The sequence below is a fragment of the Bubalus kerabau genome, chromosome 15 (genome assembly GCF_029407905.1).
Source record: "Bubalus kerabau isolate K-KA32 ecotype Philippines breed swamp buffalo chromosome 15, PCC_UOA_SB_1v2, whole genome shotgun sequence".
NCBI lineage: Eukaryota > Metazoa > Chordata > Mammalia > Artiodactyla > Bovidae > Bubalus > Bubalus kerabau.
Window position 1 is genome coordinate 22383514 of NC_073638.1, and position 27344 is coordinate 22410857.

Sequence of the window (27344 nt, forward strand, 5' to 3'; positions counted from 1 at the left end):
AAAAAAAACCTTTGTCTAACTCAAAGTTCTTGACATTTTCTCCTGTTTTATTCTAAAAGTTTTACAACTTCAGTTTTTACATTAAAGTCTCTGATTTGGAATCAATTTCTGAATATAGTGGGAAGGATCTAGTTCATCTCTTTGTTCATTTTGCATGTGGATATTCAGTTGTTCCAGCATCATTTGTTGAAAACTCTCCTTTTCTATCAAATTGCTTCAGTCAAAAATTAATTGGCCATAAATATAGGGATTTATTTCTGGACTCTCAAATTTGTTCCATTGATCTATATGTTTACCCGTGTGTCAATACCAGCCTATTATGATTACTGTAGCTCGTATTAAATTTTAAGATTAAGAAATGAAAGTTATCCAACTTTTTTATTTTTTGAAAAATTTTGGCTATTCCGTGCTTTTGGATTTCCTGCTTCCCAGGTGGCTCAGTAGGTAAAGAATATGCCTGCAATGCAGGAGACACAGGAGACATGGGTTTGATCCCTGAGTTGGGAAAATCTCCTGGAGGAGGACAAGGCAATCCACTCCAGTATTCTTGCCTAGAGACTCCCATGGACAGAGGGTTCTGGGAGGCTAGTCCATAGGGTCACAGTCAGACACAACTGAACTGACAGCACAGAGCACACACATACATTTTAGGCACAGGTTGTCAACTTCTGCAAAAAAACCTGCTGGAATTTTGGTGGAGATTGAGTTGAATCTAAAGATCAATTTGGGGGAGAACTGCCATCTTAACAACATTGAGTCTTCCAAATAGTGAATGTGAAGTGTCTCATCTCTCCATTTAGAATGTATTTAATTTTTCTCAGCACTGTTTTGAAATTTTCAATGTTTAAGACTTGTACTTCTTTTGCTAACTTTATTTATATGTTATATTCTTTGTAATATCATTGTAAAGGGAATTGCTTTCTTATTATGAGATTGTTCATTCTCATATATAAAAATACAATTCATTTTTGTATACTAATCTTGTATTCTGTGACCTCGCTGAACTTGTTTATTAATTTTAATAGGGGTTTGTGTAAACACATGGGTATATATTCTAGGATCTTCTACATTTAGAATCATGTTGTCTGCAAATAACATTTCCTTCTTCCTTTCTAATCTGGATATGTTTTATTTCTTTTTCTTGTAATTTTATTGGCTTGAACCTCTAGCATGATGTTAAACAAAAGTTGCAACAGCTGAAATTCTTGCATTTTTTTTTACCATTAAATTATGAGATTAGCATTAGCTTTTCATAGATGCCATTTATCACATTGAAGAGGTTCTCTTCTCTTTCAAGTTTGTTGAGAACTTTTACTATGAACTAGATTTTGTAAGTGCTTTCCCTGCATTTATTCAGATGATTGTGGGTTTTTATCCTTTATCCTATTAATATGGTATATTACTTGATTTTAAAATATTAAACCATCTTTGCATTCCTGGATTGAATGATACTTCACCAGACTGCATAATTCTTTTTATATGTTGCCAGATTCAGGATCAATCTGACTTTTAAAGATATCCTGACTTTGAAAGGAATACAAAAATTAGTCAAGTGAAGTGGTTTCTTTATAAAACCTTTAAGGTTTTAATTACTTATTGAAAACTAGAAAATTCAAGTATCAGTTTTATTCATCATTAGGACCAATAACCCCCAAGTTTCAAAACATTTCTATTGAATATAATCTATTTTCCAGTTAACACTGTACAATGTGTTTTTAAACTATTCATTCTTTTTACACTATACAGATATTTTATTCGCCTGGATGAGAGGAAGTCAATTTAATTTTTCAAAAGCTTATTATTAATTTTTCAGTGACATCTTTGAGATCATTATTCATTTTATCATTATAATTACACGTTCAAACTCATAATCTTTTTGAAAAGTAAAAGCTCAGACAGCTCAGACAGTTCAAACTATGTCATTTTAATATCTAGTTCTGGTTTTGAACAGTGAACATTACAGATTTATCTCCATTATCATCCTGTTTTTTCAAAATGAGTTTGAAAAGGTCATTCTCTTTTTTACAAGCTAGAAAGTACCCTTTGTACAATGAAGACTCAAATTGTATCTTATCATCATGTCCTGGAACACTTCTTTGAAAGAATATGATGTCACTTCCTTCATTATCAATGTTATCAGGAGGATTCATTTCCTATAAAGAAAAAAATGTACAGTTTATTTTGAAATATTGCACAGAACTAAAGAAGTTTATATTCTCAAGAATTAAGAAAAAAAAAATCTCTGAATGTAGGAATACTGATCTCCTCTCCCTCTGAATCTCTAACCTTCCATTCTTCTTGGCTTTCCCACCACTTTGGCTTTCCCCACTACGTAATGCACATTTAGGTCCAGGCCTCTGTTTTTCCCAATATATCCATCAGATGATTTCCTTCTCTCCTTTCCCATTCAGTGAAGTCCATTATCTGCTCAAGATGAAGTGGAGCTCCAGCCAAGACCACAGCCTTTTCAGGCTAATATCAGTTCCTGTCTTCTTCAACCATTCACAACTGTGGACATTGATGACCTTCAGCCATGAGCCTAGGGTAGCTCCGGTTTGTGAACCAACTGTGGGAGAGACAGGAAGGAGCAGGAACCTCAGCTGCTTCCTTCAGTGGAGACAAGAACTGAAACCGGCTATAAATAGACCTGTTACTTGTTCCAGGTCTTGGTCAGCAGCTTTTGGTGCTTCCCTGCCAAGCATTTCATTTCCATAGTAGTCCTGAATTTCTGTCCTGAGAGTAGTCTGTCTCTTGGCTGGCCCCTGCCCTGGGAGGTCAGATGCTGATTCCTACGTCTCAGTGGCAGAATGGGGTTTTCCAAAGAATGGCTAGATACCTTGAAACTATAACCCTGCTGGTCACTTAACTGACAGTACTGCCTGTACTTTTCCCATTTAGTGCACCATGCTTACTTTTCAGGATGGACTAGAAAATGTGAGGACCTCTTCAGGTTCTTTCCATGTTAATCCCAGAACCAGTAGAATATTTGAACTTTATTTTCACCCTCTGGTAGCAAAGATCTTCATGATCCTAACCAAGGACTGACAAAGAGACCTCCAAACCCAAAACAGCATCCCAGTATCCTCCTTAGATGCCTGAAAGGACCTGGATTTCCTCCCCAAACTTCTCAACTGGAATTTATAAAACCATAACTCTTGACCTTTGTCCTTTATCAACAAGTGTGAATCTGATTTAATGACACTATAAACTAGTTCTCCCATTCTACTATTTGCCAAGCATTATTTCATCTTCCTGACACTGTCCCCAGTCTCTCAGTAAGAGTCTACTTACATGTGAAAGTGAAGAGTTAGTTGCTCAGTCATGTCCGACTCTTTGTGATCCCATAAACTGTAGCCCACCAGGCTCCTCTGTCCATGGGATTTCCCAGGCAAGAATACTGGAGTGGGTAGCCATTCCCTTCTCCAGGGGATCTTCCCAACCCAGGGATTGAACCTGGGTCTCCTGCATTCCAGGCAGATTCTTGACCATGGGAAGCCCCCACTTTACATATAGATCAGGCTTTTCCCAGTTTCTGATTCTGTCTCGCAGCTGAATTAGTTTTTCTCTATCCCACATGGCTTGAGCTTGGCCATCCCCCTCCTTCCCTTCTGATTTTGTTGCTAAGTAACAACATGCTGAATCCTCTCCACCCTGCCTGTCCACCTCCAGGCTTCTAAAGACATTACAGTAACTGAGCTTGGAAGGGAATGGCTAAGGGTTTTTTTTTTTTTTTTTTTTTTTGGAGGCTGTATTTGTTACAGATGCACTGATCTTACTTGGATTATATTTTAATGTGGCTTTTCCCTCTGTTCCAAGTTGCTCCTTTGCATGTCTATGAAGGTCTTACTCTAACTTTCAGTGGGAACTGGGTGATCTTTATTGTAGTTCTTTATTGGCAAATTTCCACTCAGAAAGTCTTCATGACATGAGATTCACTTTTGAAATACTGCCAATATGTGAGCATTCCCTGGCTGCTCTCATTGGGAGGAAAGTTTTCTGAGTCAACCCATATCTATAGTTGGTTGTTTATCTAATACTAATGGAAAAAATAGAGAAAAATGATGATGGAGAATAGAGAAAAAAGCAGTGGCCCAAAAGAATTTATATCTGGCTTTGAGATACATCATACCATTGCTTTACAACTGATCCTATTAATTTTATTCACTTAGATTAACATTAAAAATAATATATATCAACTGAATGTTATGTTGCAAGGTTATAGCAAGACTTAGGCTAATCAGCAGGAACAAAATGATTAGGGGTTAAAATATTATCATCATAGTTTACACAGTAGAGGGTTTACAGAAGAACTATTAGCTTCATTCCTTGTAGCAGGACTTATTCTGGAAAATCAAATGCAGTTCTTAAAATAAAATAATTCATAAATTATTCTGTATTATTGTTAATCTATAGGTTGATTATTCAGAAGACCTGGATTAGGAAACAAGTGTTGAAGACCCTCTTTCCCTATGGCAAACTACAAAAAACTATGATGTTACTACAGTAGGTTAAAGAGTTTAACAATTTTCAGTAACTATTTTAATGGTTCTCTACTTCTTGCTATTCTTGTCCAGACAAAAGGTTAGACTGGGGATATTCGGGCTTTCTAATTTTGCACATAAATATGACTAAAACAAATTAAGGCTCAGTCTTACCTTAAAGGAAACAATTTTGTTCTCACAGGAGAGAGTAGACATTTTCTTACACTGCACAGAGATGGTTACGGCCAGACCTCTAGTGAGGCTGTCCTTATACATATATATGATAAATATGGTCTGGGGTGCATTATCTGAAACAAACATTAATAAATGAGAACATTAGTTAGAAGAACTTTTGCAAATAAGTATTTAGGGGAGTTAGTCAAAAGATAATCCTTAATAGGCCCATTTCCAATCCCATACTCTGAGATTCAGCCACTTAGCAGGAGACTATATACAGCGATTCATACACTCTTTAAAACATATTTAAGTATGTATTATAATACAAATACAGAAGCTTTTTAAGTGTGTTAGAAATATTCTGAATTTTAAAAGATTGTCTTTAACTTTCAAACACTAAATAGAATATTAAAGCTCTATCTGAAGATAAAAATTCAGCATTTTTCAAGAGTGCACCATTCACTTTTCCAACTCTGCCTAAAGTCTCATATTTGAAATTCATACCCTGGAAGGCACAGTAAAGTTATACATTTTCTAAGGCACTCTAAATTTCTGAAGGAAGATAGACTTACTTGAAGTGCTATATATTTATATTTAATGTTTAGTTTTGAAAATGTTATCAGCAGGTTCAGCTATCACCAGCAGGTATTAAGGATCCATCTCAATGGAGATCACATACAGTTAATGCTATTACAGTGAAGGGATTGATGATCCAAGGATAGGTTCAAACAGCATGACCACAGCACTGTCTTTATTGCATCATTTTTTTAGGCCAACTAAAAAATATGGATTCCCTATGAAGTTTCTTGTCAGTGAAATTACACCACTATGACTTTTCATGTAAGCTACTGTCTATCACAGAAAATGTAAGCAGTTAAATGGAATAAGAAGAAGTAGCTTGTTATTTTCATATTTACAAATGTATATTAAAAATACCTGAACAGTCAGAATCAGGCATATCCTCAAAGACAGGTTGATTTCCCTGGTTAATGAAGAGAACTTGGTCGTTCAAATTTCGTATGATTGAGAGCTTAGGTTCAAGCTTGCCAAAGTGATCTGATTCCAGGTCTTCTAAAATGCACATGCAATCATATTAAAAATTTTTTTTCCCCAATTTACAAAAAGGCATACTAAACATTCCAGTTTTTAATAACAATCACAATTTTCTGTATTAGAAGCTAAGGTAAAATTGTACAGTGTTTTTAAATGGACTTCCAGGGGCACCTTGATCCATGTTATCACTTAGAACCATTCTATTTTTTAAATCTTCAAATATCCTGCTTTTGACCACAATCTCCTACCTTTTTAGTCTCCTTAATACTTTTCTTTCGCTTTGTCTAGTTTTCCTGACTCTTGATTTTCTTCCTGTCTTCCCTTCCTTCTCTATGCAGCCTGGACCTCATGATTCATCATTTATACCCTTTTGCCACTGTCTTAAATCCCAAACTCATTTGTCTTTCCACTGCAGAACTCTAAACCTGGCTGCTGAATGCACTGCTGGTAACCAGTCATACAAATGTACAAATTGGTGCTATAACGAACCTTCTTTTCTGGTTCAGCATTTCTTCTATAGGCCATAGCTGCAATTTCAAGCCTTCTTTATTCTCCTCAGGATCTCTACACCATCATCTCTGCTTTCACTTTCAGCAAATGATTTCCTGCTACTTCACTTACAAACTTAACTAGGGCATCACCTCTTATTTCCTCTACCCTTCTCGTCCCAAGGGATATGTGAAAAGGGGGCCTCTTCTGGTATCTAAGGCTAAATTCATCTGTGTGTAACATGTACTTTCAATGAGTCAATCATTCCCTCTCTTCCATCAACTCAGCAATTTTACTTCCTGGATTTTATCCTGAGGAAATAGCAGACAAACGTGTAAATATTTCTCTACAAGAATGTTTATGGGATGACTTTTTAAAAAAATTTTTATTTATTTGGCCATGCAGGATCTTCGTCGTGGGAATTCTTAGTTGCAGCATGTGGGATCTAGTTCCCTGGCCAGGGATTGAACCCAGGCTCCTGCACTGGAAGCGTGGAGCTTAGCCACTGGACCACCATCCCTATGGGATGACTTTAATAATAAAAACAAACTGGACACAACTTAAATGTTCATCAGTTGGGAATTGATTAAATAGATTTTGATATTTCCTTAATATGAATTATCATGAATTTAGTATAATTATAATAAAATAATTATTAATTGCCATGGAAAGATGTCTATGTATATTATATTAGAAAAAGAAGTTTAAGTATGGTATTTTATTAATATATATGTATAAAATATCAAAATAATAGCAACGAATATTTTGAGGTTATTTTCATGTTTTAATTTTTCTTAATTTTCTTATCTTCATTGCCTAAATTATTTACTATAAACACATTATTTTTATAATGAGAACAACATAAAGCTTTTCATTTTGAGATTTAAAGCACCTCCATCAACAGAATCCCACTCTAAAGCCTGTCTTGTTTCTTTCCTCCTTGTAGTAGCTGAGCTTCTGGTAAGAATTGTATGTATCATTTCCTTACTTTCCATTCACAATTCTACTTATTGCAAGCTTCTACTCACTGGCTCCATTTTTCCATCAAACTGCTTTCACCAAGATCACCAAACTCCCTGTTGCAAATTATAATAGATGCTTTCTGGCTCTTGATTTTCAAGGCTGCAAAATTCAACACAGTGCCTATTATCTCCATCTTGAAATGCTCTCCTGGGGTTCTGTGTCATTCTCTGTTTTTCTTCTTCCTCTTTGGCTACTCTGCTCTATTCTTTATTAGCTTCTCTTTCTATTGAATCCTTTAAATATAGGTATTTTTCAGAGTTTAGTCCATGACTTTTACTTTCTCATGTTACGCATTTCCTCCAATTTGTCATTGTTACTCTTATAGCTCCAGATAACATTTCTATATGTCTCTCACATCATGTGCAGCCCAAATTTTTTATCCTGAGTTTAGAACCACATGTCCAAAAATCTACTGGACATCTCCACTAGGAAGTCATACAGATAAGATCATCATTCACCATCACTAAATCTATCATCTGTCTTCCTCTTTGCCTGTCAAACCTCTCCACCTTGCTCTTCCTCCTGTGTTTCCTATTTCACTGAATAGTACAAATTGCCTATGTGAAAAAACATAGGCATCATCTTTTCTTTCTTTCCATCCCTTTCAAAATCCGTGTCCTACTGATTTTTCCACGTTTGTTTTTAATCCATTCACAGCTCTTCAATGGCACCCCACTGTGCCTACCTTAATTCATGTCACCATCATTTCTTAAAGGGACTACAATAATAGCCTCTTAATTGGCAGCCCCCTTTTATTGTCCACACAGCAATTCTTTACAGAATAGAAGTTAGAAGGAATTAAAATTCAATCTTAACTAAAGTTAACATTCAGAGATATGATCATGTTATCTTTCAATTTTAATGAATGACATGATCACCTTGAATAAAGTTTATATTTTCCATATTTCCCTTGCCGTTTGTGCCATATGACTAAATTTGAGTCAATGGAATATGAGTGGACTTAATGTTTACAACTTCTAAATAGACCTTTCTTTGAAAAGAGTGGACCTGTCTTCCCCTTATTTTGAACACTTTCTTGCTAGCTGGGATATAGATTCGGAAAGTGTGATGAAGATTTTCAAGTATGTAGATGAGTTCAACAACTAGGGGATGATGGAAGAGAAAAAGAAAAAGTTTAGATTCCAATATCATCAGGATGTATCCAGCCATAATAATACTGAACTGCTGCCTACTTGGATTTATATTCAAAAGAAGTTTTTTTTTTTTTTAATCTTATCCAGTTACTGTATTTTGGGATCTCTTTGTTACAGAGAACTAATCTGTATCCTACATCATACATATTGTGCTTAATGAATCCCCAAAACCCAAACATAAGGTTGAGATTCCATATATCAGAATAAGAAAAACTTATGGATCTGCATCCTATTTTTCATCCCTCTCTATTATTTTCCTACTGCCACTCTATTCCCATTCTGAATAACTCAAGTCCTTATACATGCCACACTTTCTTTTGCATCTTGATATTTGCATGTGTTCATCTCTCTGCCCAGAATACCTTCTCTTGGCTAACCCCTATTGACTTTTCAATTCTGTCCCTCCTTCAAAATGCCCTCCCAGAATCAACTAGACTAAGTTAGGTGCCCTTCTAGGTGCTCCCATAGCATCCCCGGCCTTTGTAACACTCCACATTCCAATTGCCTTCCTAATGTGCCTGCTTCTCCCATTGGAACTGTGTTTTGCTCACCATTGTCTCGGAGTGCCTAACATAGCACCAGAGATACAGATGCCAGTATTTGCTGAATCAAGTAAATAGGTGTAGAGCAATCTTTCAGAAACATGAGGAGCTATATGACAATTGTATCTCAATAAATCTGGAGAAAGAAACCTGAAGGAATAGTATTTTTCAAAAGTTCCTGTTTTCTATTTTTGGTCTAGTAGGGATCACATTAAGAATGGGGAAAGTGCTATTTTTAAGGAAAAGTATGAGAAACTGGTGACCTTGAATAATTTGGGGGTCTGTTAGAAGATCATAGGCTTTATATGGGTATGAACCTCTCTGAATGCCAGAGGGACAAGGGTTGGGGACATTCACTTCTTACGAAGACTTACTAACTTAACCTCACTGGTCTGTTTGCTTACCCTCCCCCTTCTCCACTACTTCCAGAATTGCCTGCACCCTGGGAGCCTGCCAGGCTTCTTTCCAGACCATTCTGAGGGGGAGGGTTGAAGAAGGAAGATGTTCCTGATTTTAGGCAACAATTCTCATTCTTCAGTACCCTGTTCCTATATATACCAGAGAACCCATGACTTTCTGCTAATCTCAGGATCTGTGTAACAGGCAAGGTCCATTTTGGAGATTCTAATAGCTGAGAATTTCCTAAGCTGGGAGAAACATATTTTGTTGGAAATTCTTTTTTGTATCCCTTACAGTCGTCTTTATTCCGAGGCAGTGCTAGTGAGTCCACATTCCTTTGAGGGAATATTAGCTTCTCAAATAGACTGGTATCAGTTTCTATCAGCTGAGAATGGTATTATGGATGTGTCTGTGGGATGTTTACTCAAGTAGCTATTTATTTTGCAAAGAAAGAGAAATAAAGTTATACTTTACCATCATTTTCAGCTAAAGGGGGAAAAAAAGAAACAAAATATGTTAATTCTATATTTCAACTCAGAATGTCCTCTCACAAACCCTTCTATTACTCTTTTCTGCCCCTCTGTATTCTTTAACCCATGTCTTACTGCTGATGGCCTTTGCTGGCCTCCATAAAAATATATAATCATCCAAAAGGTCCCATAAAATGAAGCTAATTAGACTTGGTATGTTCTCGGGTATGGTAGGTATAAAACCTAAATCTAGGTTTCATAAATTTAAATTTGTAGCTAAAAAGAAATTTTATAAAGTGATAGATTTTAATCTTAAATTTATTGCTTTGATGGAAAGTCACCAAAGAACTTTCTATGAAGCTTTCAAGTGAACCCCAACTGCCCAAGGAAGAATAATCGTAAGAATCTGTTTCTATTTGTCAAACGTATTTACATAAAATAACTCACAGAACTCTAGATTTAAGATACATATCTCTTATGTGATTTGCCAGTTTTGCTTTGGGAAATTGTATTACCCAAATGTATCCGATTTTGTGGGATTTTCATGACATGCACCTGCAGCCACCTTCTGGGTGGGCTACTATGAACTAAATGCCAGGACAGGTGGCAGGACAAAGTATTGGGACCTTGGACACACTACGATTAATTTCTAGAGGTCCAATATTTTTTTCCAGAGAAGTGTGCATATTACAATGGAATCTGGTAACAAAAAACAAGTGACTTAATAGTTTGCCTATAACATCTTTTCTAGTTGAATTGTTGTTCAGTTGCTCAGTCGTGTCCGACTTTCTGATCCCATGGACTGCAGCATACCAGGCTTCCCTGTCCTTCACCATCTCCTGGAGCTTGCTCAAACTCTAGTTGAATACATGTATTTAAATCCTGTATTTGGTTTAAATATGTTTTGAACTTACCTACAAAATAAAGTGTATTGTTAATAAATTTCATTTCCACAAAGCTGATGCAATAATCTTCTACTTGTTCTGCAGCCATCTTTATGCCTAATGAAAGCAAACAGTCATCTGTTAATAGGTAGTGATTATTCCTTTTACACAAAAGGAATCTTTTACCACTTACTGCCTTGTTCTACCTCCAATTTCAGAAGTCCAGCATGCTGATGAACACTCTGGACATTTAATAAATGCCAGGAGTCTTCAGTTTATGAATGCATGTGTTCAAATGTTCTCTTGCAAACCATTAGATATTTGAAATCTAGATAATGGAAGTATATTCTCATTAAACAGGGTTATAAAAGGAGGATAAGTAGTCCATTATTGAACTGATTTACTATTCCAGTATTTTGTTGGAAATATACATATATTATCAGTATAAACATAGGATGCCAGAAACATATCTAATCCTGTCCTTTAACTAGGGACTGGTTCCATCTCTGCCTTACAACCAATGGGATTCTGTGAGTGAAAGACTGAAGACTGTGACTTCACTGTCAAAGTGCTAAAGGTGAGGCAATGCTAAAAATGGTGTTTCTGCCTGGGAGTGGGGGTGGGGTAGAAGGAGGTTGAAGGGCTCTGCATCTGATGGCTACCTCTCTGAGCCAGAGGAGCTTTTGATCTGGAGTCTGGACTGGACTATGTTATGCTTTTAGCACAAGTAATACATAAATACAAACTTTCTGTTAAAAAAAAATCAAATAATACAGAATTTGAAAATGCCAAGAATTTTTTTTCTCTTTTCCTCTGTTCCACCCCACCCAACCTCACTCCAAAATGGTGTATATCCTTTCAGATCTTTGTTTATGGAGCAAGGGTTCTAAGTCTGGGAAATCTGTGAACTTGGATGGGGGAAAAAAACCACACAAATATTTTCACCAACTTCTAACTGAAATTTAATGCTTCCTTCCATTATGCTGCAGACATATCACAGTATTACTCACAGTATCTGTGACTATCATTAATAGACATACATATTTTCTACTGTATTATAATTGTTGCAGAGATCTTGAAATATGGCTCATTACTACTTTGAAACATATGGAAGTTATTATTTTCAACGTGACATCTTGTTATTTAATGTGTTAATAAAGGTTCACATATAAACCTATTAAAATTTGTTAAATTTTTTTTGGTAACTCTTTAATTATGAAGGATTTCCTTTCTAACCCTAAGTATTTAATTTCATGCATATAAAAACATGATTCTTAAAAGGGCTCCACAGACTCACCAGACTGGCCATGGGACGGTCCATGTCACAGAAATGATTAAGAAATTCTACTCTAGACTTCAGAGGTCCATGGCTCCCTGAGGACAGTTATGGTTGGTCCTCCAAGGAAGATGGTTAGGACAAAGTTGTCAATTGGTTTATACGCCTATACTTAGAGGTGACTCAAATTTTTTCTAGCACAGTTTGCTAGAGGCCAAACATATATAGAAGAAGGAGGAAATTAAAACCCAGTTGAAAACACTTAATTCATATTGCTGCTGCTGCTAAGTCGCTTCAGTTGTGTCCAACTCTGTGCGACCCCGTAGATGGCAGCCCACCAGGCTCCTCCGTCCCTGAGATTCTCCAGGCAAGGACACTGGAGTGGGTTGCCATTTCCTTCTCCAATGCATAACTCATATTAAGCTAATATAAACTATTTGTTATCTGGTGCCTACTTTTGTTACTTTTTATTATGGAAAATTTGTACACATTGTGAAATGATTACCACAGTAAATCTAGTAACAATCTGTTACTGTACAGTAGCAAATTTTTTTTCTTATGATAAGAATTTCTAGGATAATTAGTAACTTTCAAATTTGTAATAAAATATTGACAATAGTGCACATGCTGTACTTTACATCCTATAACTTATTTATAACTTGAAGTTTGCACCTCTTGATCCCCTTCATTCATTTTGCCTGCCCCTTCCCCCTCCCCTCTGTCGACCACTAATCTGTTCTCTATGAGCTTTATTTTGTTTCATTTGTTCTTTTTTTTTTTTTGATTTCACATATAAGTGAAATTATAGTATTTATCTCTCTGTTGGATTTATTTCACTGCTAAGTGAAAAAAATGAGTGTTATGCTATAACACTATCAAGGTCCATTCATGTTGTTGCAAGATTTTATTATTTTAATGACTAGTATTCCATTATATACACCACATCTTCTTTATCCATTCATCCATTGATGGATACTTATGTTGTTTCCTGTTCAGTTCAGTTCAGTTACTCAGTCATATTCGACACTTTGAGACCCCATGGAGCACACCAGGCTTCCTTGTCCATCACTAATTCCTGGAGCTTGCTCAAACTCATGTCCATTGAGTCGGTGATGCCATCGAACCATCTCATCCTCTGTCGTCCCCTTCTCCTCCGGCCTTCAATGTTTCCTAGCATCAGGGTCTTTTTCAATGAGTCAGTTCTTCACATCAGGTGGCCAAAGTATTGGAGCTTCAGCTTCAGCTTCAGGATCGGTCCTTCCAATGAATATTCAGGACTGATTTCCTTTAGGATTGACTGGTTGGATCTCCTTGCAGTCCAAGAGACTTTCAAGAGTCTTCTCCAACACCACAGTTCAAAAGCATCCATTCTTCGGCACTCAGCTTTCTCTATGGTCCAACTCTCACATCCATACATGACTACTGGAGAAACCATAGCTTTGACTAGACGGACCTTCGTCAGCAAAGTAATGTCTCTGCCTTTTAATATGCTGTCTAGGTTGGTCAAAGCTTTTCTTCCAAGGAGCAAGTGTCTTTGAATTTCATGGCTGCAGTCATCATCTGGAGAGATTTTGGAGCCCCCCCAAATAAAGTCCTCACTGTTTCCATTGTTTCCCCAACTACTTGCCACAAAGTGATGGGACTGGATGCCATGATCTTTGTTTTCTGAATGTTGAGTTTTAAGCCAGATTTTTCATTCTCCTCTTTCACTTTCATCAAGAGGCTCTATTGGTCCTCTTCACTTTGTGCCATAATGGTGGCGTCATCTGCATATCTGAGGTTATTGATATTTCTCCTGGCAATCTTGATTCCAGCTTGTACTTCATCCAGCTTTGCATTTTGCATGGTGCACTCTGCATATAAGTTAAATAAGCAGGGTGACAATATACAGCCTTGATGTACTCCTTCCCCAGTTTGGAAACAGTTCATTGTTCCAAGTCCGGTTCAAACAGTTGCTTCCTGACCTGCTTACGGATTTCTCAGTAGGCAGGTAAGGTGGTCTGGTATTCCCATCTCTTTCAGAATTTTCCAGTTTGTTGTGATCCACACAGTCAATGGCTTTAGCATAGTCAATGAAGCAGAAGTAGATTTTTCTCTGAAATTCTCTTGCTTTGTCTATGATCCAGTGGATGCTGGCAGTTTGATCTCTGTTTCCTCTGCCTTTTCTAAATCCAGCTTGGACATTTCTGGAAGTTCCTGGTTCATGTACTGTTGAAGCCTGGCTTGGAGAATTTTGAGCTTTACTTGGCTAGCATGTGAGATGAGTCCAATTGTGTGGTAGTTTGAACATTCTTTGGCATTGCCTTTCTTTGGGATTGGAATGAAAACTGACCTTTTCCAGTCCTGTGGTCACTGCTGAGTTTTCCAAATTTGCTGGTATATTGAGTGTAGCACTTTAGCAGCATTATCTTTTAGGATTTTCCATATCTTGCCTATTATGAATAATCCTGCAAGAAACATAGTTTTGAATATATCTCTTTGAATTAGTGTTTTTGTTTTCATCAGATACTCAGAAGTAGAATTGCTAGATCATATGATAATTCTATTTTTAATTTTTTGTTTTTCATAGTGTCTGCAGAAATTTACATTTCCACCAGGAATGCATAGAGTTTCTTTTTCTGCACATTTCTGCCAACACTTGCTATTTCTTATTCTTTTGATAATTTTGAAAGATATGTAGATGATATGTCATCTTTCTGATGATTAGTGATACTGAGCATCTTTTTATGTATCTGTTGGCCATTTGTATGTCTTGTTTGGAAAAATGTCTATTCAGATCCTCTGACCATTTTTAAAGTCAGGTTTCTGTTGTTGTTTTTGCTGTTATTGGGTTGTACGAGTTCTTTATACACTTTGACTTCTATTAATCCCTTATTGGATATGATTTGCAAATATGTTCTCCCTTTCAAATGTTGCCTTTTACTTTTGTTGATAGTTTTCTTCACTGTGCAGAAGGTTTTTTTGTTTGACATAGTCTCATTAATTTGGAGTCAGAGCCTATATATATATATATTGCTGGACTGATGTCAAGGAGATGTCTGCTTATGTGTTTTTCTAGGAGTTTCATGGTTTCTGGTCTTACATTTAAGTCTTTAGTCCACGTTGAGTTAATCTTTCTGTAGAGTGTAAAACAGCGGGCCAGTTTTTGAACATGGTACCGGTTTTCCCAATACAATTTATTGAAGAGACTGTTGTTTTCCATTGTATATTCTTGCCTGCTTTTTCATAGATTACCTGGTCATACATGTGTGGGTTTATTTCAGGGCTCTCTGTCTTGTTCCATTGATCTATGTGCCTGTTTTGTGTGTGTGTGTGTGCGCTAATATCATACTGTTTTGATTACTATAGCTTGCAATGTATTAAAAATTTGAAATCAGGGAGTATAATGCCTCCAGCTTTGTTCTTCTTTCTCAAGATTGCTTCAGTTATTCAAAATCTTTTGTGGTCCCATACAAGTTTTAGGATGTATTGCTCTATTTCTGTGAAAAATGCCATTGAAGTTTTAATAGGGATTGCATTGAATCTGTATATTGCTTTGGCTAATACAGACATTTAAATTATATTAATACTTCCAATTCATGAGCATGGAATATCTTTCCATTTATTATAATAAAACAACGTTTGTATACTGATTTTGTACTCTGCAATTTTACTGTATTCATTTATTAGTTCTAACTTTTTTTTGTGGAGTCTTAGGGTTTTCTATGTATAAAATCATGCTTTCTGCAAAGAGTGACAGTTCTATTTCTTCCTTTCCAACTTGGACATCTTTCATTTCTTTTTCATGATGAATTACCCTAGCGAGGAGGGCCCATACTGTGTTGAATAAAACTGGCAATAGTGGGTATACATATCTTGTTCCTGATCTTAAATAAAAAATTTTCAGCTTTTTGCTGTTGAGTACGATGTTAGCTGTGGGCTTGTTAAATATGGCCTTTATTATGTTGAGGTGAGATCTCTCTATACTCACTTTGTTGAGGATTTTTTTTGTGTGTGTGTGTGAAAGGGTATTGAATTTTGTTAAACACTGTACTGCATTTATTGAGATGATCATAAAGATTTTTATCCTTTATTTTGTTAATCTAGTGTATCACATTGATTTGTGGACCTGAACAATCCTTGCATCCCTGGAATAAATCCCACTTGATAATGGTATATGATCCTATTAATGTATTGTTGAATTTGGTTTGTTAATATTTTGTTGAAAATTTTTGCATCTATACCCATGAAGGATATTAGTTCATAATTTTTTTCTGGTCTGGTTTTGGTATCAAGGTAATGGTAGCCTTATAAAATGAGTTTGGAAGCACTCACTTCTCTTTATTTTTTTGGAACACTTTCAAAAGGATTGATATCAATCTTCTTTGAATGTTTGGTAGAATTCATTAGTGAACATTTCCGTCCTAGACTTTTGTTTGCTGGGAGTTTTTTGATAGCTGATTCAGTCCAGTCTTCGAAAACTGAGTATTTCTAGAAATTATCCATTTCTTCTAGCTTGTCTGGTTAGTTGCTGCATAATTGTTTACATAAGTGTTTCACGATCCTTGGTATTTCTTCGTATCAGTTGTAATTTCTGCTCCTTCATTTATGATCTTTTTTGTTTCAGTTCTTTGTCTTTTTTTTCTTGTCTCCTTAAGGTTTGTCAATTTTGTTTATCTTTTCAAAGAACCAGATCATAGTTTCATTGATCTTTTCTGTTATCTTTTGGGCTTCCCAGGTGCCACAGTGGTGAAGAACCAGCCTGCCAGTGCAAGAGATGCAGGAGACACAGGTTCGATCGATCCCTAGGTCAGAAAGATCCTCTGGAGAAAGAAATGGCAACCCACTCCAGTATTCTTGCCTGGAAAACTCCATGGACAGAGGAGCCTGGTGGGCTACAGTCCATGGGGTTGCAAAGAGTAGGACATGACTGAGCGCACATGCATGCACTTTGTCTTTTTAGTTTGTATTTCACTTGCTTCTGCTCTGATTTTTATTATTTCATTCCTTCTGCTGACTTTGGGCTTAATTTGTTCTTTTTTAAGTTCCTTAATTGTAAAGTAGGATCATTTATTTGAGATTTTTCTTGTATCTTGAAGTAGGCCTGTATCACTATAAGCTTCCCTCTTAGAACTCCTTTGGCTGTATCTCATAAGTTTTGGCATGTTAATTTTCCATTTTCACTTGTCTCAAGGTAATTTTTAAATTTCTCTTTTGATTTGTTCATTGACCCTTTGGTTGTTCATAGAATGTTTTTTAATCTCCATATATTTGTGATTTTTCCATTTTTTTAATAGATGATTTCTATTTTCAAACCACTGTGATGAGAAAAGATGCCTGACATGATTTTGATCTTAAATTCATGAAACTTATTTTGTGGCCTAACATACGATCTATAGTGGAGAATGTTCCACATGCACTTGGGTGCACTTAAGAAGGTGTATTCTGTTGTTTTTAGCTGGAATGTTCTCTATATATCCATTAAGTTTGAAATGAGTCTTGCAGGCAGCATATAGATGATTCGTATATTTTTATCCATTCAGCTACTCTCTGTCTTTTGATTAGAGAATTTAGCCCCTTACTTTAAAAAAAATTATTTATTTTAATTGGAGGATAAATACTTTACAATACTGTGATGGCTTTTGCCATACATCAACATTAATCGATCATGGATATACATGTGTACCCCCATCCTGAACTGCCTTCCCACCTCCCTCCCCACCCTATCCCTCTGGGTTGTCCCAGAGTAATGGCTTTGGGTGCCCTGCTTCATGCATCAAACTTGCACTGGTCATCTATTTTACATATGGTAATTACATGTTTCAATGCTATTCTCTCAAATTATCCCACCTAGTCCCCATACTTTTAAGATAATTATTGATCGGTATGTACTTATTGCCAATTTGTTAATAGTTTTCTGCCTGTCTGCCTGTTTTATCATTCCTTTTTGATTCGTCATTTGATTTCTTCTCTGTTGTTTGATGACTTTCTATAGTGTTATGCTTAGATCCCTTCCTCATTTTTTTGTATTTATCTACTATAGATTTTTGCCTGGTGGTTACCACGAGAGTGATATCTAAAGAGCTTATATATAAAATATATATTTTAAGTTTATAAGAAGTTTGAATGTATTATAAAACTCTACATTTTCATTTCCACCCCAAACATTTTATGTTTTGATGTCACACTTTAAATTTTTTACTTTCTATATCCCTTAATTAGTTATTTTGTAGTTTTAAAAATTACTTTTGTTTTTTAATCTTTATACTAACTTTGTAAGTGATTAATCCACTAATTTTATTATATGTTTACCTCTATAATGAGATTTTTACTTTCATCTGTTTCTTGTTCCTAATTAGTGCACTTTCTTTTCAGCTTAAGAAAGTCCTTTTAACATTTTTTGTAAGACTGGTTTAGTGGAGATGAACCCCTTTAGCTTTTGTTTGTTTGAAAAGCTATTTATTTTTTTCCAGTTTTGAATGATAAGACTTTCCATGTAGAGTATTCTTGTTTGGAATTTTCTTCCTTTCACCAGTTTGAATATATCATGTTACTCTTGTCTGGCCTGCAAACTTTCTGCTGAGAAATCTGCTGATATTCTTATGGGGCTTCTTTTGTATGTAATAAATTGCTTTTCCTTTTGTTGTTTTCAAGATTCTCTCTTTAACTTTTGATATTTCAATTATAATGTGTCTTGGTGTCTTTGGATTTTTATTTTTTTGAAACTCCCTGGATTTCCTGGATCTGGGCATCTGTTTCATTCTCCAGGTAAGGGAAGTTTTCAGCTATTATTTTTTAAAATAAGTTTTCTGCTCCCCTTTCTCTCTCTTCTCCTTTTGAGAACCTAGTAATGTGAATGCAATTCGGCTTGATGTTTGTCCCACTGGTTCCTTAATTTCACTTTTTAAAATTTGTTTTCTATTTTGCTGCTCTGTTTGAGTTCCACTGCCCTGTATTCTAGATTCTTTCTTTGCTTCATCTAGTCTGGTGTTGAGTCCCTCCAGTGTATTTTTCAGTTTAGTTGTTGTCTTCTTCAGTCTGTGACTTCTGTTTGGTACTTTCATCTATATTCTGTTTGTTGAGGTTCTTACTGAGTTCATCCATTCTTCTCCTGAGTTTGATGAGTATCTTTATGACCATTACTTTAAAATCTTTATCAGGTAAATTACTTATCTCCATTTCATTAAGATTTTCTTCTGGGGTTTTATCATATCCATTCCTTTGGAACATATTCTTCTCATTCCTCATTTTGCTTGACTTTCTGTATTTGTTTTTATATATTAGGCAAAATAGTTCTCTCTCCTAGCCTTAAAGACATGACCTTGTGTAAAGATGAACCTTATTGTTTAACCTTGCCTTAGTTCTTGGCAGTCACTCAACCTTTGTGGTTGTATATGCCACCTGATTTATTCTTGATAGGTCCCAAGTGTTGAGGGACCTGTGAGTATTTCAGAGTGAGAGACCTCAGTTAGCACCTAGCTTCAGGCTGATTAGAAGCCAGACTCCCAGGCAGCAGTTTTTAAGGTATGTAAATATATATTGCCCTGTGGGACTGCAATGATAAATTCTGCTAGCCTCCAGAGCTGGCCATCTGAAGGAGTCCTTTTTACTACAGTTGGCAAAAACCAGGGCTATCATAGTGTGTGTGAGATCCTTTCTTGTAGGTGCCAGTGAACTGCAGCAAAGCCAAAGACGAGTGCAGAGATGGTTCCCCCATGGCTTTTAGATGAGATAAACGTGAAGTGTGCTCCTCAGCCTGAAGCTCCAGGACAAGTCGTTAGTCCCTTTTCACAGGGACACTGGAGGTATATTTCAGTCTGCTGTCTGTGCAGCACCCTGAGAGTGGTAGTCTTCTCAGAACCCCCATTTGATTGTCTCAGATTCATGGGACCTAGAAATGCATTCCCTCCAGCCACCAAAATTAAGAGGTCTAGGAGCATTCCCCCATGTGGGCTGTGTACACCTGCTGGGCCTTGGCAGGGCCGGGAGAGAAATATGGGGTGCAGTGTGCCCAGTGGTATTAGCACGTTATAGGGAGAGTGCCAAGATGGCACTTGTCTGTGCCAGTACTAGCAAGATAGAAGGAAATTGTCAAAACAGCACGTGCCAGCGTCTTCATCCAGGTGGAGAGAGTACTAACAAGCTCCTGCACCTTCCTCAGATGTTTTAAGATTAGCAAATGACTCTTCCTTCACATTTGGTCTGGGTGCTTTTCAAACTGCTACTTTTATGATGGGTCCTATAGTAAATAAATCTGCACACAAGCCCTTTAAGAGCAGAATCTGTTTCCTATAGCCCCGTGGTTCTCCCGGATATAAACTCTACTGATTTTCAAAGCCAGATGTATTGGGGGCTTATCTTTTTGGTGTAGTTCTCAAGGGCTGGGGGGCCTGATGTGGGGCACTGACTTCTTGCTCCTCAGGGAATAGCTCTGCTTTATGTTATCAGTCTCTGTTGTGGGTTGCTGCACCATAAGTGGGGTTCTTGGTGAAACCATGTTTCTCCATCTCCTACCCATCTGGATGTGGCTCTATTATCCTTTCTTGTGGAGGAGATTTCAGCTAGTTTTTAGGTCTTTTTCAGAGGGAATGGTTTATATGTAACTGTAGATCTGTTGTCTGTGGCAGGAGGTGAGTTCAAGATCTTGTGAGGCCACCATCTTGAACTGACTGTCCATTTGGTGGCTATTTAACAGTTTTATCTAGATTCAGTTCATATATAATATATAAGCATACATATATGCTTTTTATTTTATTTTTTAGAGACCCACATGATTCTCCATAAACATTGTTTAAATTAAAAAAACGACAAGAATTGAGAGAGTATCACTGAAATATATGCATTACCATATGTAAAACAGATAGTGGGAAGTTGCTGTATAACACAAGGAGCTTAGCCTGGTCTCTGTGATGACCTAGAGTGGTGGGATGGGAGTAGGCAGAAGGGAGGCTCAAGAGGGATGGGATATATATATATATAAATATACTTATGGCTGATTCATGTTGCTGTATAGCAGAAAGCAACACAACATTGTAAAGTAATTATCCTCCAATTAAAGAAAAAAACAAGAGAAAGAATGAGCTTTTGGAATATCTAAGTGCATTGATGAAAGGTATCAAGGCAAAGTAGGGGTGGGGATATTGAAAATAAATGGCTGAGATTTCCAAAGAAAATTATATCTTCTAGACAATTTCATAAAAATATGGCCTCAAATATTTTAACATGGTTTGTAAATATATCTTTTATTATTTTTTCCCCTGCTAGAATGTAAATTCCATAAGAGTAGGAATATCATCAGCTTCAGTTTTGTGAACCTGGTGCGTAGCAGACATCTGATAAATGCTTGCTGAATGAATGAATAAATATCTAAAATTATAATAAAAATAATGCCACAATAACCTGTTTGTCTCAAGAGTTTCTGAGATGTTTAAAGAATAGCCTCACTTACAATATGCCAACATGAAAGCAGATGTTTTTACCAGGTAGAAGAGACACTTCTATGTGGCAATAGAGTTAGCAGTTCACAACTCACTTGGCCTACCAGCTTTGAAACTATCATTCTAAACAAACTATTTAATTTGGAGTTCACATATTTCATTTTGCCTATAAAGTGAGATTATTATTTTTATTTTAAATTAGTTTGATTCTACCTAGTTCAATTCAAATAAATGCAATTTGCAGTGTAGTTAAGTTTGCCAAAAGCTTGAAAAGGAGAGTAGGCTAAAGAACTTGAACTTTTTTTTCTGAAAGTACTGACTTATTTTCAGTAGAAGAAAGACATGGTGAAATTTATGTTTCAAAGGGCTCTCTCTGACACCAGTATAGAAAATAGATTTGATGAGATATTAAAAAATTTGGACAGAGGCCAGAAAACAGCTGCAGAAACTATTTGAACAAGTTAAGAGTTGATGAGGCTACAAACTAAGGCAGTGGCTGCAGGCATGATTCAAGAGAGATTAAACAGCATTTTTTAGCTGATTAGTTGCAGCTCAAATGGAAAAAGGAGGAACTGAGGATGACTTCAAAGTTTCTGGGCAAACTGTTGAGTGATTACCTCATTAAGAAAACAGAATGAAAGACAGGCTTGAGTAGAAAATTATTAAACCAGTTTTGCAAATCTAAGAGATAAGTATCACAGAAGTCAAAAAACAAAGGAACTTCAACAAGAAGCAGCTGGTTGGAGTCAGAAGCTGCAGAGTCCATTAATTTAGATACAAGCTTAAATTTGTTCATCGAATTTGGCAATTAGAAATTTTTGATATCAGTAGAACAGTTTAGGGAAAGTGGAGGAAGGGAAGGCAAGTGGACAAAGATCTAGAACAGAATGGGATGAAAAAAAAGTAGAGACATTGAATATAAACTGTTTTTTTTAGGAAGTTTAACTATAAAGAGAGAGGGTGGCAGTTACTGGGGGATATATAACTTGCAAATTACAATTTCTGGCTCCAGATCCACAGTCCCAACTGTAGGATGTACTAATGAATTACCTTCTCAAGTATGTCCAAATAACCTGTCCCAAACTGAAACCTGGGCTTCCCAGGTGGCAGAGTGGTAAAGAATCTGCCTACCAATCAGGAGACACAGAGATGTGGGTTTAATCCCTGGGTTGAAGATTCCCTGGAGTTGGAAATGCAACCTGCTCTAATATTCTTGCCTGGAAAATTCCAAGGACAGAGGAGCCTGGGAGGAGTCCATAAGGTTGCAAAGAGTTGGACACGAAACGACCTACCCAAGGAAACTGAAACCTGGGAGTTCTTCTCAATTCCTTTGTTTAAACTTCTCCTGTCTCAAAAATACCATAGATTATAACTCAGTAATGTGCCTAGAATTTGGTGTCTCCTCTCCATCTCCACCAGCACTATTTTAAATCTAGCCTTTGTCATTTCTCATATCTTCTATTTCCATTTCCTCTCCTTGCTTTTCTTCCTTTCAGACTCTCCCTCACTCCACTGTCCAGCCAGTTATTTCCCATCAGGCCAAAATTTCCCCTCCCTATTTTGCCTGCCAAACCCTTCTTCACTGTTTATCCTTTAAGTCACAGCTCAAACATTTCCTCCAGGAAAACTGACTCCTCCACACTTAGTTAATCCTTCTCTCATCATGCCCAAAACTCCCTCCCTGTGTTCATGCTTCTAAAATAGTTCTTATTACCCTGAATTAAGATTACTTTGATTACAAATAGGTCCACCCATCTTCAATCTGAGTTTATTTAAGATGATGAGATGCCTTTTGGGTTTTGAATCTTCAACACCTGGAAAGAGTTTATCACACAGTAGGAGCTCAAAAAATGTTAAATAAATGTTTGCTATGATAAACCTTGTTGCCATGACAACACTGTGTAAAGAGACTGGTAGAAATTTTTTTTCTATCTTAAAACTTTAACTCTGGGACTTCCCTGGTGGTCCAGTGGTTAAGAATCCATCTTGCAATGCAGGGGACATGGGTTTGACCCCTGGTCAGAGAACTAAGATCCCACAGACTGCATAGCAACAAAATCCACGGGCCACAATTGCTGATCCCATGCTTCAGAGTCCGAAGCAACTACGACCTGACACAGCCAAAAAAAAGTAAAACAAAAAAACTTAAACTCCATCCTAAAGCCACTAAGAAAGGGAAAGAATAGGGAGGTCTGAAGACAGATTTTTAAAAATAGAATTTCTCAAATATTCTTCTTCTTTTTTTCTCTAGTATTAATAGTTTTACTTTCTCTTTTATTTCATGCAAGTGTTTATTTTGAATTCTTTATTTTCTTAGCACTTTTTTTTTTGTTAGATCTTAAAACATCTAGATTACAAGTATTCTTCTTCCTCTCCCACTGCCCTCAATTTTCCTCTTTTCCTTTCTCATCCATGTTCCTTTGCTTTCTTTAATCTATAAAAATTATAAGTCGCATCAGATAAAAATGCTTTGAATATTTCAGGCTAAGATTCCGAGATTATTAACTTTTTCTTTTTAAAGAGTTATAAACTACTCCAGACAGATCCTTCCAGGAATATGCAGGGATAATTGATTCTTTGCATCAATAAAAAGTTTTAGTTATACAAGCCTTGGAAACTAGCCAGAGGCTAGTGAATGGTAGAAAATCATTCATCTATCATAAATGGTGATTAAACCACATATGTTCCAATCTTTTCTGGGGTAAGTCATTTAATTCTGAGGGCCTCAGTTTCCTCATTTGGACAAGAGAGTGTTGAATGGTCAATATTTGAGTTTTTTTTTTTTTCTCCCAGCTCCAGCATTCTATAATTCTAGATTCTAGTTAAGGTGGCAGAGAGAGAGCCATTAATATGTGGCAAACACCCTAGTAACCACTTCCTCATAATTCAAAAACAATACGTACCAATGGAATATTTATTATATAACCAGCTTTATTAAGCCAATGGGAATTTTAAAACATATTATCAGATTAAAAGTCAAAATGTCTTGAAATTGAAAAGTAATAATGATTATGTTTACCTTTGCTGTGGAATTCCAATTCTGTGGAATAGGTACAGGATGCAATGAGGAAGCATGTTACCTAACTAATTCCCTAAAATCAGGTAGTTAATCACCTTGACAGCAACAAGGTCAAAATAGAACTCTTCAGTTCTATAAGTCATTTTGTCCTTCAAGATTTTGCCATCTTAATGAATGTAAGTATGTGGGCATGGTAGAGGTGGGGAGTGGAAGAAGACTCAGGTAAAAATTTAGGTAAATATTAAATGATAAAAGGTATACAGTATACAATCAACTGTTAAATACAGACTCAAAGCAAGAAGCCAAAATAGAACTGCTGGATTGACCTTGTGTGAAAAGGAGAACTGAATTTAATCCTGATTCTTTGATTGAAGAGATGGAGTACAAGGAAGAGCATTTAGGTGATAATTAACACCATACGTGGTAAGAGGTGGACTGAATGGAGCTATTTTTTTGACTGTAGTGGAACAATTCTGCTGTCCTTCAGTGAACACAAGGTAGGGTGGGTTAGACTATAGAGGGCTTGGAAAAATCACATAGAACATATTTAATCTCACAGGCAATAGGAAAGCAGATTACTGAGCTGGCAATGACACGACGAAAAAGACTAGAGACAGGCTATGAAACTATGATAAGAATTCATGAATGAATTAATATAAGAATTCATAATATTTACATAGGGATATTATGGACAAGCCAGATTTAAAAAGATATTTTGAAGGAAGATTTAATAGAATTTGAGATAGCTATTCTATTAAATCTTCCTTCAAAATATCTTTTTAAATCTGGCTTGTCCATAATATCGAGTTGGACTGTGAAGAAAGCTGAGCACCGAAGAATTGATGCTTTTGAACTGCGGTGTTGGAGAAGACTCTTGAGAGTCCCTTGGACTGCAAGGAGATCCAACCAGTCCATCCTAAAGGAGATCAGTCCTGGGTGTTCCTTTCGGAAGGAATGATGCTAAAGCTGAAACTCCAGTACTTTGGCCACCTCATGCGAAGAGTTGACTCATTGGAAAAGACTCTGATGCTGGGAGGGATTGGGAGCAGGAGGAGAAGGGGACGACAGAGGATGAGATGGCTGGATGGCATCACCGACTCGATGGACATGAGTTTGAGTGAACTCTGGGAGTTGGTGATGGACAGGAAGGCCTGGTGTGCTGCAATTCATGGGGCTGCAAAGAGTTGGACACGACTGAGCGACTGAACTGAACTGACTGAGATAGCTACATGTAGGCATGGGCTTTGGAGAAGGCAATGGTACTCCACTCCAGTACTCTTGCCTGGAAAATCCCATGGGCGGAGGAGCCTGGTAGGCTGCAGTCCATGGGGTCGCTAAGAGTCGGACATGACTGAGCGACTTCACTTTCACTTCTTCACTTTCATGCATTGGAGAAGGAAATAGCAACCCACTCCAGTGTTATTGCCTGGAGAATCCCAGGGGCAGGACAGCCTGGTGGGCTGATGTCTATGGGGTCACACAGAGTCGGACACAACTGAAGTGACTTAGCAGCAGCAGCAGCAGCAGGCATGGGCTTCCTGGTAGCTCAGATGGTAGAGAATCTGCCTGCAATTTAGGAGACCAGGGTTCAATCCTGGGGTTGAGAAGATACCCTGGAGAAGAGAATGGCAACCCACTCCAGTATTCTTGCCTGGAGAATTCCAAGGACAGAGGAGTTTGGTGGGCTACAGTCTATGGGGTTGCAAAGAGTCAGACACAACTGAGGAACTAACACACATACACAGATGGCATAAAGAAGAATTTAAGTGTCCTATTTTTGTTATTCATACTTCCAAATGAAGATATTACTCAGCCCTTTCCTTGCTGTGAAATAAAATTCTCCTGGGGAATGCTATATTATGGTCCAATATAGCACAGCATAAGGGTGCTGATGCAGATTCCATCAAGATTTCATATTAATAATTTTGTGTTTGTTTTTAAAATAGTTGATTCAGATTTGAGGCTCCTTTTAAAGAGAAGCTTATTTATTTTAATATTCTAAAGCAGTGATTCTTGGGGGTTCATGAGGTCAAAGAAATTTTCATAATAATTCTAAGATGTAATTTGTAATTTTCACTCTCATAAGTGTACACAATAGAGTTTACCAGGGGCTACATTTTGTGTGATATTGCATAGACTGAATACAGAAGCAGATGAGAATACACCTGTTTTTTTATTAGGCCAGATGTTAAAGAGATTTGTAAAAATGAAAACAATTTCACTCTTCACAGGAGATTTTTTTGCACTATGTAGTTATCCATAATTTAAAATGTTATTTAGTTATTATGCTAACATGTCATGTGCCTATTGTTATCTTCAAATAAATAGGTCATTATTTTTTACATTTCTCAGTTTTAATTTCTAATATAGCAAATGACAGTAATACAATAAATAGCCCAGAAAAACAAAAATTCTTCAGGATCCTCAATAATCTTTAGGAGTATAAAGAGGTCATGGGATCAAGATGTTTGAGAACATTTCCTCTAAAGTGATACTCTCCAAGAGTGGCTGAAAGAAAGAAAAAGATTTTCCTCTGACTATGCTATGTTCCTTATGTTGTTACCAACTAGTCTCCCATCAAAGTGATGTGAGAGAAGTTAAATTCCTCTCAATCGCTTTTCTATCTTATCAGTTACTTCTCATCTCCATGCTTGAGTTTCTAAATAGCAAGTAATGATATTTCTTACCTGTGCTCAATAGCTTCCTAGGAGAGGAAACGTGATCTGAAAGGTTTGAGGTCCCTTTCTTTTCCTTATAGAAGACGGCAGCCCCTTCAGCAGCCGAAGCAGGCAGCCAGGAGCGCTGAAAGCACTGGAGAGCAGAACTGTCTGCCGGTCCGGATCCGACTGCTGTCTGGGAAGGAGGGGGCGTAGCACTCGAGAGAAAGGAGGAAGAAGGTGGAGGGAGGAGACTATTCTGGCACGCCTAGGACCCGCCTTCAAACGTGGCCTCTTTCCTAAG

At 36.8% G+C, this 27344-nt stretch overlaps 1 protein-coding gene across 4 annotated transcripts; it reads right to left on the reverse strand.

The window, feature by feature from the left end:
- Positions 1-1903: 1903 nt before the first annotated feature.
- Positions 1904-27344, reverse strand: IL18 (interleukin 18). 4 transcript variants are annotated; one of them, XM_055548010.1, is made up of 6 exons: positions 27071-27344; positions 10703-10789; positions 9793-9804; positions 5595-5729; positions 4656-4789; positions 1904-2153 (listed from the first exon to the last, which is right to left on the reverse strand). In XM_055548010.1, exons 2-6 carry the CDS (start codon positions 10779-10781, stop codon positions 1932-1934), a joined length of 582 nt encoding a protein of 193 aa, XP_055403985.1. In that variant the 5' UTR covers positions 10782-10789; positions 27071-27344; the 3' UTR covers positions 1904-1931. The 4 variants fall into 4 exon arrangements, with proteins under 4 accessions (XP_055403985.1, XP_055403986.1, XP_055403988.1 ...); XM_055548011.1 differs by having other exon boundaries at positions 5595-5726; positions 27071-27343; XM_055548013.1 differs by lacking the exon at positions 9793-9804 and having other exon boundaries at positions 5595-5726; positions 27071-27342.

Coding starts and splice junctions, on each gene's coding strand:
- IL18 (XM_055548010.1), bottom strand. CDS start 10,781: ATGGCTGCAGAACAAGTAGAAGATTATTGCATCAGCTTTGTGGAAATG. Junction 4,790..5,594: donor GCCTGATTCTGACTGTTCAG/GTATTTTTAATA, acceptor TGTTTGTTTCAG/ATAATGCACCCCAGACCATA. Junction 2,154..4,655: donor ACAAAATTGTTTCCTTTAAG/GTAAGACTGAGC, acceptor TTTTCTTTATAG/GAAATGAATCCTCCTGATAA.